The sequence below is a fragment of the Oncorhynchus mykiss genome, chromosome 22, assembly GCF_057628025.1.
Source record: "Oncorhynchus mykiss isolate SJ-2025 chromosome 22, ASM5762802v1, whole genome shotgun sequence".
In the NCBI taxonomy this organism is placed as follows: domain Eukaryota; kingdom Metazoa; phylum Chordata; class Actinopteri; order Salmoniformes; family Salmonidae; genus Oncorhynchus; species Oncorhynchus mykiss.
This window is the reverse complement of record NC_143043.1, coordinates 28,627,447-28,642,446: the sequence shown is the minus strand read 5'-3', so window position 1 is coordinate 28,642,446 and position 15,000 is coordinate 28,627,447. Positions and strand designations below refer to the sequence as shown.

At 49.0% G+C, this 15,000-nt stretch overlaps 1 protein-coding gene across 4 annotated transcripts in view; it reads left to right on the top strand.

Annotated features, from left to right (window-relative positions):
* Positions 1-15,000, top strand: part of LOC110501997 (BCL-6 corepressor) — a 91,915-nt gene that overhangs the window by 69,409 nt on the left and 7,506 nt on the right. For all 4 annotated transcript variants that reach the window (XM_090215757.1, XM_036959541.2, XM_036959540.2 and 1 more), the window contains 2 exons: positions 11,893-12,059; positions 12,205-12,350. In XM_090215757.1, the coding sequence (XP_090071883.1) occupies positions 11,893-12,059; positions 12,205-12,350 (313 nt within the window). The remainder of the gene's footprint in view (positions 1-11,892; positions 12,060-12,204; positions 12,351-15,000) is intronic.

The window sequence follows — 15,000 nt, the reverse complement described above, 5'->3', positions numbered from 1 at the left end:
TCTTTCACCTCTCTTTCTCTCTCCTCTCTTTCTCTCACCTCTCTTTCTCTCTCCCCTCTTTATCTCTCCCCTCTCTCTCACTTCTCTCTCTCCTCTTTCTCTCTCACCTCTTTCTCTCACCTCTCTTACTCTCTCCCCTCTCTCTCTCTTTCTCTCACCTCTCTTTCTCTCACCTCTCTTTCTCTCTCCTCTCTTTCTCTCTCCCCTCTCTCTCACCTCTCATTCTCTCTCCTCTCTCTCTCACCTCTCGTTCTCTCTCCTCTCTTTCTCTCTCCTCTCTTTCTCTCTCCTCTCTTTCTCTCTCCCCTCTTTCTCTCTCCCCTCTCTCACCTCTCTTTCTCTCTCCTCTCTTTCTCTCTCCTCTCTTTCTCTCACCTCTCTTTCTCTCACCTCTCTTTCTCTCTCCCTCTCTCTCACCTCTCTTTCTCTCTCCTCTCTTTCTCTCTCCTCTCTTTCTCACCTCTCTTTCTCTCTCTTCTCTTTCTCTTTCTCTCACCTCTCTTTCTCTCTCCCCTCTCTCTCACCTCTTGTTCTCTCTCCTCTCTTTCTCTCTCCTCTCTTTCTCTCTCCCCTCTTTCTCTCACTCTTTCTCTCCCCCTCTCTCTCTCCTCTCTTTCTCTCTCCCCTCTTCTCTCACTCTTTCTCTCCCCTCTCTTTCACCTCTCTTTCTCTCTCCTCTCTTTCTCTCACCTCTCTTTCTCTCTCCCCTCTCTATCACCTCTCTTTCTCTCTCCCCTCTTTATCTCTCCCCTCTCTCTCACTTCTCTCTCTCCTCTTTCTCTCTCACCTCTTTCTCTCACCTCTCTTACTCTCTCCCCTCTCTCTCACCTCTCTTTCTCTCTCCTCTCTTTCTCTCACCTCTCTTTCTCTCACCTCTCTTTCTCTCTCCTCTCTTTCTCTCTCCCCTCTCTCTCACCTCTCATTCTCTCTCCTCTCTCTCTCACCTCTCGTTCTCTCTCCTCTCTTTCTCTCTCCTCTCTTTCTCTCTCCTCTCTTTCTCTCTCCCCTCTTTCTCTCTCCCCTCTCTCACCTCTCTTTCTCTCTCCCCTCTTTCTCTCTCACCCCCCTTCTCTCACCTCTCTTTCTCTCTCCCCTCTCTCTCACCTCTTTTTCTCTCCCTCTCTCACCTCTCTTTCTCTCTCCTCACTTTCTCTCACCTCTCTTTCTCTCTCCCCTCTCTCACCTCTCTTCTCTCTCTCTCTCACCTCTCGTTCTCTCTCCTCTCTTTCTCTCTCCTCTCTTTCTCACTCCTCTCTCTCTCCTCTCTTTCTCTCTCCCCCTCTCTCTCATCTCTCTTTCTCTCTCACCTCTCTCTCACCTCTTTCTCTCACCTCTCTTTCTCTCCCCTCTCTCTCACCTCTCTTTCTCTCTCCCCTCTCTCTCACCTCTCTTTCTCTCTCCCCTCTTTCTCTCTCCCCTCTCTTTCACCTATCTTTCTCTCACCTCTCTTTCTCTCTCCCCCCTTTCTCTCTCCCCTCTCTTTCACCTATCTTTCTCTCACCTCTCTTTCTCTCTCCCCTCTTTCTCTCCCCTCTCTTTCTCTCACCTCTCTTTCTCTCTCCCCTCTCCTCTCTCCCTCTCTCTCTCACCTCTCTTTCTCTCACCTCTCTTTCTCTCTCTCCTCTCTTTCTCTCTCCTCTCTTTCTCTCTCCTCTCTTTCTCTCACCTCTCTTTCTCTCTTCCTCTCCCTCTCTCTCACCTCTCTTTCTCTCTCCTCTCTTTCTCTCACCTCTCTTTCTTCCTCTTTCTCTCTCTCTTTCTCTTTCTCTCACCTCTCTTTCTCTCCCCTCTCTCTCACCTCTTGTTCTATCTCCTCTCTTTCTCTCTCCTCTCTTTCTCTCTCCCCTCTTTCTCTCACTCTTTCTCTCCCCTCTCTCTCTCCTCTCTTTCTCTCTCCCCTCTTTCTCTCACTCTTTCTCTCCCCTCTCTTTCACCTCTCTTTCTCTCTCCTCTCTTTCTCTCACCTCTCTTTCTCTCTCCCCTCTTTATCTCTCCCCTCTCTCTCACTTCTCTCTCTCCTCTTTCTCTCTCACCTCTTTCTCTCACCTCTCTTACTCTCTCCCCTCTCTCTCTCTCTCTTTCTCTCACCTCTCTTTCTCTCACCTCTCTTTCTCTCTCCTCTCTTTCTCTCTCCCCTCTCTCTCACCTCTCATTCTCTCTCCTCTCTCTCTCACCTCTCGTTCTCTCTCCTCTCTTTCTCTCTCCTCTCTTTCTCTCTCCTCTCTTTCTCTCTCCCCTCTTTCTCTCTCCCCTCTCTCACCTCTCTTTCTCTCTCTCTCTTTCTCTCTCCTCTCTTTCTCTCACCTCTCTTTCTCTCACCTCTCTTTCTCTCTCCCCTCTCTCTCACCTCTCTTTCTCTCTCCTCTCTTTCTCTCTCTCTCTTTCTCACCTCTCTTTCTCTCTCTTCTCTTTCTCTTTCTCTCACCTCTCTTTCTCTCTCCCTCTCTCTCACCTCTTGTTCTCTCTCCTCTCTTTCTCTCTCCTCTCTTTCTCTCTCCCCTCTTTCTCTCACTCTTTCTCTCCCCTCTCTCTCTCCTCTCTTTCTCTCTCCCCTCTTTCTCTCACTCTTTCTCTCCCCTCTCTTTCACCTCTCTTTCTCTCTCCTCTCTTTCTCTCACCTCTCTTTCTCTCTCCCCTCTCTATCACCTCTCTTTCTCTCTCCCCTCTTTATCTCTCCCCTCTCTCTCACTTCTCTCTCTCCTCTTTCTCTCTCACCTCTTTCTCTCACCTCTCTTACTCTCTCCCCTCTCTCTCACCTCTCTTTCTCTCTCCTCTCTTTCTCTCACCTCTCTTTCTCTCACCTCTCTTTCTCTCTCCTCTCTTTCTCTCTCCCCTCTCTCTCACCTCTCATTCTCTCTCCTCTCTCTCTCACCTCTCGTTCTCTCTCCTCTCTTTACTCTCTTTCTCTCTCCCTCTTTCTCTCTCCCCTCTTACCTCTCTTTCTCTCTCCCCTCTTTCTCTCTCACCTCTCTTTCTTACTCCTCTCTTTCTCTCTCCCCTCTCTCTCACCTCTTTTTCTCTCCCCTCTCTCACCTCTCTTTCTCTCTCCTCACTTTCTCTTACCTCTCTTTCTCTCTCCCCTCTCTCACCTCTCGTTCTCTCTCCCTCTCTACCTCTCGTTCTCTCTCCTCTCTTTCTCTCTTCCTCTCTTTCTCCCCCTTCTTATCTCTCTTTCTTCCTTATCTTCTTCTTTTGGTAGTTTTGAACTTTTTCCCTACTGGCTTGTGAATTGTGGAATGTTGAATTTCCCGTGGAATGAGGTCTGGAGAAGGGAGGGATGAGTGTGGCAGACTTACAAGGAGGAAAATATCAGTTATTTTTTTGAATGAATGTGCATGTGACAGTACTCTGATTGTCAGCGAAGCGACGAGAAGCTGAAAACAGAGACTAGCCCCTGTATGTGTGTGTTTGTGCTCTCTCTGTTGTGGCATTGCTTTTTCTGATCTCACACACTCCCTCCTTTCCCTGCTTTCCTTCGGCTCTCTCCACAATCTCCCTCTTGCCTCACGCTCTCCTCCCTCATTCTCTCTCTCTCTCCATCCCCTCCTGTCTCCCTCCGTCCTCCCTCTTTCTCTCTCTCTTTCCCTCTCTCTGTCTCTTTTCTACACACACACACACACGCACACACACGCACACACACACACACACACACACACGCACACACACACACACACACACACAGTTCCACATCCAGAAGTTAGTTGCATCCCCTTTCTCATTCCCCCTCCCTTCTATCTTTCTCTTACTCGCTCTCTCTCTGACTCTCTCTGGGCTGTAGTTCATTAAGTGGACTGTCAGTGACTGCTGTTAATTAGCCCCCCCCCCCCCCGCGGCCCACTATGTGTGTTTAAAACAGACCCAGCCTGTATTTCTCTATAACCCCTGGTTTCATTTCCACAGGATTTCGTTTGTCCTCTCTCAGTGCCTTTCAACACACGCAGACTGTGTGTTGTTTTTTTGTCTATGATTCTGTTCTGTCATCATCTATTATCTCACCTTCCCCTGCAGCAGGTTGCCTGTACACCGTGTGTGTCAACGATCTTTCTTTCTTTGTGTGTGTGTGTAATTAATCTTTGATGGAGGTGTCTTGTATGGGGCTGTTCAATAGGTGCAGTAAGAAGGTGGGTAGTGTGTGTGCGGTTGTGTATGTGTGTGTGTGTGTGTGTGTGTGTGTGTGTGTGTGTGCCGTTGTGTATGTGTGTGTATGTGTGTGTGTGCGGTTGTGTATGTGTGTGTGTGTGTGTGTGTGCGGTTGTGTATGTGTGTGTGTGTGTGTGCGTGTATGTGTGTGTGTGTGTGGCTGAAGGTAAGCGCTGGTAGTATAATTGTGTTCTAATGGCCCTCTAATGTGCCGTTGGTGGTACTGTGGTTAGCAGTGGTGACGGCTGTTTTTCTCCACACACGCACACACACACACACACACACACATACGCGCACACACACATACACACACGCACACACATACACACACACACACACACGAGCACGCACACACACACACACACACACGCGGCTGGCGCCGCGCAGAGCAGCAACGGGGCTCAGTCAGCCGACTGGCTCTGATTTATGCGTCTCTCAGAGCGGTTTCATTTTTCCCTTTTTTTCCCCTTCCTCTCCGCATGTCATCTAGGGGAAAGAAACTCGCAGGGAGGGTAGGGAGGAGGCAGTAAGGCGGGGGTGTTGTTTGTGCAGCGGTCAGCGCCTTGTTTGTGTAGTCTCAGGCTCTCCTCTTCCCCCTACCCCCCTCCCTCCCCCTCCTCTTTTTTTTTCTCTCTCTCCATCGCTCCCTCTCAGGAAGTGTGTCTCCACCGCCTGTGTGCGATAAGCCTGGGCAGACCCCCGGGGCTTGCACACACACATACACACACACAAACACACACATACACAGAGCATTTCACGCTTCTCACACGCAGGCAGAGATAGTATGCATATATATATATATATATATATATATATATATATATATATATATATATATATATATATATATATATACAGTGGGGAGAACAAGTATTTGATACACTGCCCATTTCGCAGATTTTCCGACTTACAAAGCATGTAGAGGTCTGTAATTGTTATCATAGGTACACTTCAACTGTGAGAGACGGTAAAAATCCAAAGAAAATCCAGGAAATCCCCATTGTATGATTTTTAAGTAATTCATTTGCATTTTATTGCATGACATAAGTATTTGATCACTTACCAATGCAGTAAGTATTCACTCACAGACCTGTTCGTTTTTCTTTGAGAAGCCCTCCTTGTTCTCCACTCATTACCTATTAACTGCACCTGTTTGAACTCGTTACCTGTATAAAAGACACCTGTCCACACACTCAATCAAACAGACTCCAACCTCTCCACAATGGCCAAGACCAGAGAGCTGTGTAAAGGACATCAGGGATACAATTGTAGACCTGCACAAGGCTGGGATGTGCTACAAGACAATAGGCAAGCAGCTTGTTCAAGAAGGCAACAACTGTTGGCGCAATTATTAGAAAATGGAAGAAGTTCAAGATGACGGTCAATCACCCTCGGTCCTGGCTCCATGCAAGATCTCACCTCGTGGGGCATCAATGATCATGAGGAAGGTGAGGGATCAGCCCAGAACTACACGGGCAGGACATGGTCAATGACCTGAAGAGAGCTGGGACCACAGTCTCAAAGAAAACCATTAAGAACACACTACGCCGTCATGGATTAAATCCTGCAGCGCACTAGTCTGCTCAAGCCAGCGCATGTCCAGGCCCGTCTGAAGTTTGCCAATGACCATTCTGGTATCATCCAGAGGAGCAAATGGGAGAAGGTCATGTGGTCTGATGAGACAAAAATAGAGCTTTTTGGTCTACACTCCACTCGCCGTGTTTGGAGGAAGAAGAAGGATGAGTACAACCCCAAGAACACCATCCCAACCGTGAAGCATGGAGGTGGAAACATCATTCTTTGGGGATGCTTTGTAAAGGGACAGGATGACTGCACCATATTGAGGGGAGGATGGGGATGGGGACATGTATCGCTGAGATCTTGCCAAGAACCTCCTTCCCTCAGTAAGAGCATTGAGATGGGTCGTGGCTGGGTCTTCACTACAACGACCTGAAACTCACAGCCAGGACCCTGAAGGATGCTCCGTAAAGAGCTTTAAGGTCCTGGAGGGTGGAACCAGTCTCCAGACCTATGCAATAGAAAATCTTTGGAGGGAGCTGAAAGTCCGTATTGCCCAGCGACAGCCCCGAAACCTGAATGATCTGGAGAAGGTCTGTATGGAGGAGTGGCCAAAATCCCTGCTGCAGTGTGTGCAAACCTGGTCAAGAACTACAGGGAACGTATTATCTCTGTAATTACTATCTCTGTAATTGCAAATAAGTAATTTGCAACCAAAATATCTAGTTCTACTTTTCTGATGTATCAAATACTTATGTCATGCAATAAAATGCAAATGAATTACTTAAAAAATCATACAATGTGGTTTTCTCTCACAGTTGGCTACCTGATGATAAAAATGACAGACTTTGTCAAGTAGGAAGTGCTTTGTAAGTAGGAAAACCTGCAAAATTGGCAGTGTATCAAATACTTGTTCTCCCCACTGTATATATACACACAACTCAAACACATACAAATACACACATATACATACAGAGCGTCTCACGCTTCTCACACACAGAGACAGAGAGAGACGAAAGCTGAGACACGCACGCATATATATATATATATATATATATATATATATATATATATATATATATATATATATATATATACACACATTCACACACACACACACACACATACATATACACACACACACACACACACACACACACTGACCTCGCCTGGCGTGCCCTAGTCAACACTCTGCGTTCTGCATATTTCATGTTGGTTTAGTTTTGCCCTCCGTGCCGCTTCACATGAAAGCCCACTCTCACTTCCTCCCCCTCTCTGTGTATCTCTCCCTCCCTGGCTCTCTCTCTCTCTCTCAGCATTTTAAATGGTAATGAGAAGAGACTCGGTGGATATCTTCATCTCTCTCTCTGGGCTTGGTCCCCTCAGCTTCAGCTCAGACGTACAGACTCATTCTACATCCACACTGCTCAACTCCTCAGCACTGACTTCTAGCCAGAAATGCTATAAATGTATTGCTATTTCTGTGTGTGTGTGTGTGTGTGTTTGTATGCATGTGTGCAATACATAGCTGTCCTCCTCTGTGTTTAGCATATTTCTCTCCTGTCAACTCGCCAGGCTTGGCAGTCCTGGTTCACACACACACACACACACACACACACACACACACACACACACACACACACACACACGCTCACACACAAAGAGCTGTTGGGATGTGTGGTGTGTTGATGTTGGTGTGTGAAGGGTTAAATGTCTGAGGGATGCATTGATTACAGTTGAGCGCAGGGAAGCATTCTAGAGAGAGAGATTAGAGGACGGGATAGAGAGAGAAGGAAGAGGAGGAGGGAGGGAGAGCGTCTCATTTTACTGCGGAGGGCTGTGTGTGTGTCTGGCTGTGAGATGGAGCTCTCGTGCTAAGCTCCTCACTCTCTCACAGCGATATTAAACACGGCTCCAGAGGTTTAGCGCTATACTTCCGCCACATACACACAGTCTGAGACACACACTCGCACACATACACACACAGCAACACTCCTCAGTCCATTTCCAGTTGGCAGAGCTAGAGGACGTTGTTCTTCTATCCCTCTTCCTCCTCTTTCTCTTTGTCCTCTCCTTCTCCTTAACCTTCACTCTATATTCCCCTCCACTTCCTAATTTCCCTTTCCTCTCCTCTACTCTCCCCCCTCCTCTTCTCCTCTACTCTCCCCCCATCTCCTCTCCTCTCCCCCCTCCTCTCCTCTACTCTCCCCCTCCTCCTCTCCTCTACTCTCCTCTACTCCTCCTGTTACATCTCCTCTACTCTCCCCCTCCTCCTCTCCTCTATTCTACCTCCTCCTCCTCTCCTCTACCCTCCCCCTCCTCCTCTCCTCTCCTCTACTCTCCTCCTCTACTCTCCTCCTCTCCTCTACTCTCCTCTACTCCTCCTGTTACATCTCCTCTACTCTCCCCCTCCTCCTCTCCTCTACTCTCCCCCTCCTCCTCTCCTCTACTCTCCCCCCTCCTCCTCTCCCTCCTCTACTCTCCCCCCTCCTCCTCTCCTCTACTCTCCCCCTCCTCCTCTCCTCTACTCTCCTCCTTCCTCTACTCTCCTCTACTCCTCCTGTTACATCTCCTCTACTCTCCCCCTCCTCCTCTCCTCTACTCTCCCCCTCCTCCGCTCCTCTCTTCTCCCCCTCCTCCTCTCTACTCTCCCCCCTCCTCCTCTCCACTACTCCCCCCCTCCTCCTCTCCTCTACTCTCCCCCCTCCTCCTCTCCCCTATCTCCCCCTCCTCCTCTCCTCTACTCCTCCTGTTACATCTCCTCTACTCTCCCCCCTCCTCCTCTCCCCTATCTCCCCCTCCTCCTCTCCTCTACTCCTCCTGTTACATCTCCCCTACTCTCCCCCCTCCTCCTCTCCTCTACTCTACTCTCCCCCCTCCTCTCCTCTACTCCCCCTCCTCCTCCTCTCCTCTCCTCCACTCCTCCTGTTACATCTCCACTACCCTCCCCCCTCCTCCTCTCCTCTCCTCTCCTCTACTCCTCCTGTTACATCTCCTCTACTCTCCCCCTCCTCCTCTCCTCTCCTCTCCTCTACTCCTCCTGTTACATCTCCTCTACTCTCCCCCTCCTCCTCTCCTCTCCTCTCCTCCACTCCTCCTGTTACATCTCCACTACCCTCCCCCCTCCTTCTCTCCTCTTCTCCTCTCCTCTACTCCTCCTCTACCCCTCCTTCTCTCCTCCTCTCCTCTCCTCTAGTCTCCTCCTCTCCTCTACTCTCCCCCCTCCTCTCCTCTCCTCCACTCCTCCTGTTACATCTCCACTACCCTCCCCCTCCTCCTCTCCTCTCCTCTCCTCTACTCTTCCTGTTACATCTCCTCTACTCTCCCCCTCCTCCTCTCCTCTCCTCTCCTCTACTCCTCCTGTTACATCTCCTCTACTCTCCCCCTCCTCCTCTCCTCTCCTCTCCTCCACTCCTCCTGTTACATCTCCACTACCCTCCCCCCTCCTTCTCTCCTCTTCTCCTCTCCTCTACTCCTCCTCTACCCCTCCTTCTCTCCTCCTCTCCTCTCCTCTAGTCTCCTCCTCTCCTCTACTCTCCCCCCTCCTCCTCTCCTCTCCTCTACTCCTCCTGTTACATCTCCACTACCCTCCCCCCTTCTTCTTTCCTCCTCTCCTCTCCTCTAGTCTCCTCCTCTACTCTCCTCTCCTCTCCTCTACTCTCCCCCCTCCTCTCCTCTACTCTCCCTCCTCCTCCTCTCCTCTACTCCTCCTGTTACATCTCCACTACCCTCCCCCCTCCTTCTCTCCCCCCTCCTTCTCTCCTCCCTTCCTCTCCTCTAGTCTCCTCCTCTCCTCTCCTCTAGTCTCCTCCTCTCCTCCTTCTCCCCCCCCTCCTCCTCTCCTCCTGCTCTCCTCTAGTCTCCTCCTCTCCTCCTTCGCTCCCCCTCCTCCTCTCCTCCTGCTCTCCCCCCTCCTTCTCTCCCCCCTCCTCCTCTCCTCCTGCTCGCCCCCTCCTTCTCTCCCCCCTCCTTCTCTCCCCCCTCCTCCTCTCCTCCTGCTCTCCCCCTTCCTTCTCTCCCCCCTCCTCTCCTCTCCTCTAGTCTCTCCTCTCCTCTCCCCCTCCTCCTGCTCTCCCCCCTCCTTCTCTCCCCCCTCCTCCTCTCCTCCTGCTCTCCCCCCTCCTTCTCTCCACCCTCCTTCTCTCCCCCCTCCTTCTCTCCCCCCTCCTCCTCTCCTCCTTCTCTCCCCCCTCCTCCTCTCCTATCCTCTACTCTCCCCCCTCCGATCCTCTACTCTCCCCCCTCCTCTCCTCTACTCTCCCCCCTCCTCTCCACTACCCTCCCCCCTCCTTCTCTCCCCCTCCTTCTCTCCCCCCTCCTTCTCTCCCCCCTCCTCCTCTCCTCCTTCTCTCCCCCTCCTTCTCTCCCCCCTCCTCCTCTCCTCTCCTCTAGTCTCCTCCTCTCCTCTCCTCTAGTCTCCTCTCCTCTCCCCCCTCCTCCTCTCCTCCTGCTCTCCCCCCTCCTTCTCTCCCCCCTCCTCCTCCCCTCCGTCTCTCCCCCCTCCTTCTCTCCCCCCTCCTCCTCTCCACTACTCTCCCCCCTCCTCCTCTCCTCCTTCTCTCCCCCCTCCTCCTCTCCCCCCTCCTCCTCTCCTCCTTCTCTCCCCCCTCCTCCTCTCCTCCTTCTCTCCCCCCTCCTCCTCCTCTCCCCCCTCCTTCTCTCCCCCCTCCTCCTCTCCTCCTCCTCTCCTCCTTCTCTCCCCCCTCCTCCTCTCCTCCTTCTCTCCCCCCTCCTTCTCTCCCCCCTCCTCCTCTCCTCCTTCTCTCCCCCCTCCTCCTCTCCTCCTTCTCTCCCCCCTCCTCCTCTCCTCCTGCTCTCCGAGAGAAAGTGTATGATAAACACTTGCAGTCGACGGCTGTCCAGAATTAGCATAGAAATGGAAGTTTGGAACCGTTTTCTAGGTTTAGATGAGTGTGTGTGTGTGTGTGTGTGTGTGTGTGTGTGTGTGTGTGTGTGTGTGTGTGTGTGTGCGTGTGTGTGTGTGTGCGTGTGTGTGTGTGTGTGTGTGTGTGTGTGTGCGATCGTGTGCGTGTGCCAATGCTCTCTATTTAAATGAGCACCACCATATAGACACATATAACCTCTACACTACCAGAACAAAGCTGTGAAATCAGACTTCAGTTTCCACACACCACTAGCGAGGTCCATTTAAAGCCTCAATGTGTTAGCTCCCTCAGGTTGTTTAGTAACAAGAGATGACAAACACCAAACTGAACCCAGCCCAACCCTCTCTGTGTTCTGTCTCTCATTGTCAGAACCACATAATTGGTTCCAACTCCTGAATGGTTTGAACAGTTTTCCCCCAATACACTCTATCTGTGTGTGTTCTGATTCCAGCCATAAGCTCTACAACAGTGTGTTCCAACTTTGGTCATAGTTGAACGAACGACAGACAGACAGAGTTTGACAGACTAGCTCTATCTGAGTCATTGTTGTTGTCCCGATTCTGCATTTGGATTCTTCCTGTGCTGTTGTATGTGAGTGTGCACACAGTGTGGCTGTGTGCAGTGTGGCTGTATGCAGTGTGGCTGTATGCAGTGTGGCTGTGTGCAGTGTGGCTGTATGCAGTGTGGCTGTGTGCAGTGTGGCTGTATGCAGTGTGGCTGTATGCAGTGTGGCTGTGTGCAGTGTGGCTGTATGCAGTGTGGCTGTGTGCAGTGTGGCTGTGTGCAGTATGGCTGTGTGCAGTGTGGCTGTGTGCAGTGTGGCTGTATGCAGTGTGGCTGTATGCAGTGTGGCTGTGTGCAGTGTGGCTGTGTGCAGTGTGGCTGTGTGCAGTGTGGCTGTATGCAGTGTGGCTGTATGCAGTGTGGCTGTATGCAGTGTGGCTGTGTGCAGTGTGGCTGTATGCAGTGTGGCTGTGTGCAGTGTGGCTGTATGCAGTGTGGCTGTATGCAGTGAGGCTGTATGCAGTGTGGCTGTATGCAGTGTGGCTGTGCAGTGTGGCTGTGTGCAGTGTGGCTGTGTGCAGTGTGGCTGTGTGCAGTGTGGCTGTATGCAGTGTGGCTGTGTGCAGTGTGGCTGTATGCAGTGTGGCTGTATGCAGTGTGGCTGTATGCAGTGTGGCTGTGTGCAGTGTGGCTGTGTGCAGTGTGGCTGTATGCAGTGTGGCTGTATGCAGTGTGGCTGTATGCAGTGTGGCTGTGTGCAGTGTGGCTGTGTGCATGTGTGTGTCCAGTTGTTTGTGGTGTAAACACACACTCATCTGTGTCTCCCTCCCTCTGTCCCCTGCAGGAGGTGGTGCTGTACTGTGTGGAGAACCGTGTGTGTGAGGTGAACCACAGGGACTACGCAGGCTACTGTGCCCTCCACGAGGCCTGCGCCCGCGGCTGGATCTCTATAGTCATACACCTGCTGGAGCATGGGGCCGACATCAACTGCAGCGCACAGGATGGCACCAGGTACATTCACAGTGCTGTATACATTACACACACAGATGCACTCACACACACACACACAATGTGTATCTCATAATGCGTTTTTCCTTGAAGATGATTTTCATATGTGTGTGTGTGTGTGTGTGTGTGTGTGTGTGTGTGTGTCCAGGCCTCTGCATGACGCGGTGGAGAATGACCATCTGGACGTAGTGCGTGTGTTGCTGTCCTACGGGGCTGACCCTACTCTAGCCACCTACTCCGGCCGCGGTCTGCTCAAGATGACCCACAGCGACAGCATGGAGCGATTCCTCACTGGTCAGCCACTAACTACTTTATCCCTGCTATACCCTTCAAATACCCCTCATATCCTGCTTCTATACCACATTATAACCGTTTATATTCTGCTTCTATACCACATTATAACCCTTTATATTCTGCTTCTATACCACATTATAACCCTTCATATACTTCTTCTATACCACATTATAACCCTTCATATACTGCTTCTATACCACATTATAGCCCTCATATACTACTTCTATACCACATTATAGCCCTCATATACTACTTCTATACCACATTATAGCCCTCATATACTACTTCTATACCACATTATAGCCCTTTATATTCTGCTTCTATACCACATTATAACCCTTCATATACTTCTTCTATACCACATTATAGCCCTCATATACTACTTCTATACCACATTATAACCCTTCATATACTACTTCTATACCACATTATAGCCTTCATATACTACTTCTATACCACATTATAGCCCTCATATACTACTTCTATACCACATTATAGCCCTCATATACTACTTCTATACCACATTATAGCCCTCATATACTACTTCTATACCACATTATAGCCCTCATATACTACTTCTATACCACATTATAGCCCTCATATACTACTTCTATACCACATTATAGCCCTCATATACTACTTCTATACCACATTATAGCCCTCATATACTACTTCTATACCACATTATAGCCCTTTATATTCTGCTTCTATACCACATTATAACCCTTCATATACTACTTCTATACCACATTATAGCCCTTTATATTCTGCTTCTATACCACATTATAACCCTTCATATACTTCTTCTATACCACATTATAGCCCTCATATACTACTTCTATACCACATTATAGCCCTCATATACTACTTCTATACCACATTATAGCCCTCATATACTACTTCTATACCACATTATAACCCTCATATACTACTTCTATACCACATTATAACCCTCATATACTACTTCTATACCACATTATAGCCTTCATATACTACTCCTATACCACATTATAGCCTTCATATACTACTTCTATACCACATTATAGCCCTCATATACTACTTCTATACCACATTATAGCCTTCATATACTACTCCTATACCACATTATAGCCCTCATATACTACTTCTATACCACATTATAGCCCTCATATACTACTTCTATACCACATTATAACCCTCATATACTACTTCTATACCACATTATAGCCCTCATATACTACTCCTATACCACATTATAGCCCTCATATACTACTTCTATACCACATTATAGCCTTCATATACTACTTCTATACCACATTATAGCCTTCATATACTACTTCTATACCACATTATAGCCCTCATACTCCGTAGCCCAAAATCTCTTCACCATTTACGTTCCCACTCCCTCTCTTTTTCTATCTTTCTCTCTTTCTTTCTCACAAACACACACATACAGACATGCTGAAAACAGTCCCTTCTTCCTCCCCACCCCCAGACCACCTGTGTGAGGGGATTCAGTTGGCCAGAGTGCGTGCTTGCTCGCCTATCTGGTAACTTAGCAACATCCTCTCTGTTTGCTCAGTGTACGTGCGGAAATGGGCTTCTCAGAGAGCACAGTCACTCTAGAGACTAGAAATAGTGTGTGTGTGTGTGTGTGTGTGTGTGTGTGTGTGTGTGTGACACAAATGGGCTCTCAGTGCTACATACACATGGAGGAAGAAAAGGAACTACACACACAAAGACCCCAAACAAGTAAAACCCAATTACCCAATTACCTCTGAGACAGACAGCCGACCTTGTGAGAGAAGGAGAGAAGGGGAGAGGAAGAGGCAGAGTGAGGCAGAAGAGATAGAGAATAGGGTAAAGAGAAACTCATAGTGAGTGTGCTATACAGAGAGATGATATAGAGGAAGGTACTGGAGAGAGGTTTAGAATGATAGACAGAGAGATGTGGATATAGAGGAAGGTACTGGAGAGAGGTTTAGAATGATAGACAGAGAGATGTGGATATAGAGGAAGGTACTGGAGAGAGGTTTAGAATGATAGACAGAGAGCAACAGAGAGAGATGATATAGGGGAAGGTACTGGAGAGAGGTTTAGAATGATAGACAGAGAGATGTGGATATAGAGGAAGGTACTGGAGAGAGGTTTAGAATGATAGACAGAGAGAGCTACAGAGAGAGATGATATAGAGGAAAGTACTGGAGAGAGGTTTAGAATGATAGACAGAGAGATGTGGATATAGAGGAAGGTACTGGAGAGAGGTTTCGAATGATAGACATGAGAGATGTGGATATAGAGGAAGGTACTGGAGAGAGGTTTAGAATGATAGACAGAGAGAGCTACAGAGAGAGATGATATAGAGGAAGGTACTGGAGAGAGGTTTAGAATGATAGACAGAGAGCTACAGAGAGAGATGATATAGGGGAACGTACTGGAGAGAGGTTTAGAATGATAGACAGAGAGAGCTACAGAGAGAGATGATATAGAGGAAGGTACTGGAGAGAGGTTTAGAATGATAGACAGAGAGATGTGGATATAGAGGAAGGTACTGGAGAGAGGTTTAGAATGATAGACAGAGAGAGCTACAGAGAGAGATGATATAGAGGAAGGTACTGGAGAGAGGTTTAGAATGATAGACAGAGAGATGTGGATATAGAGGAAGGTACTG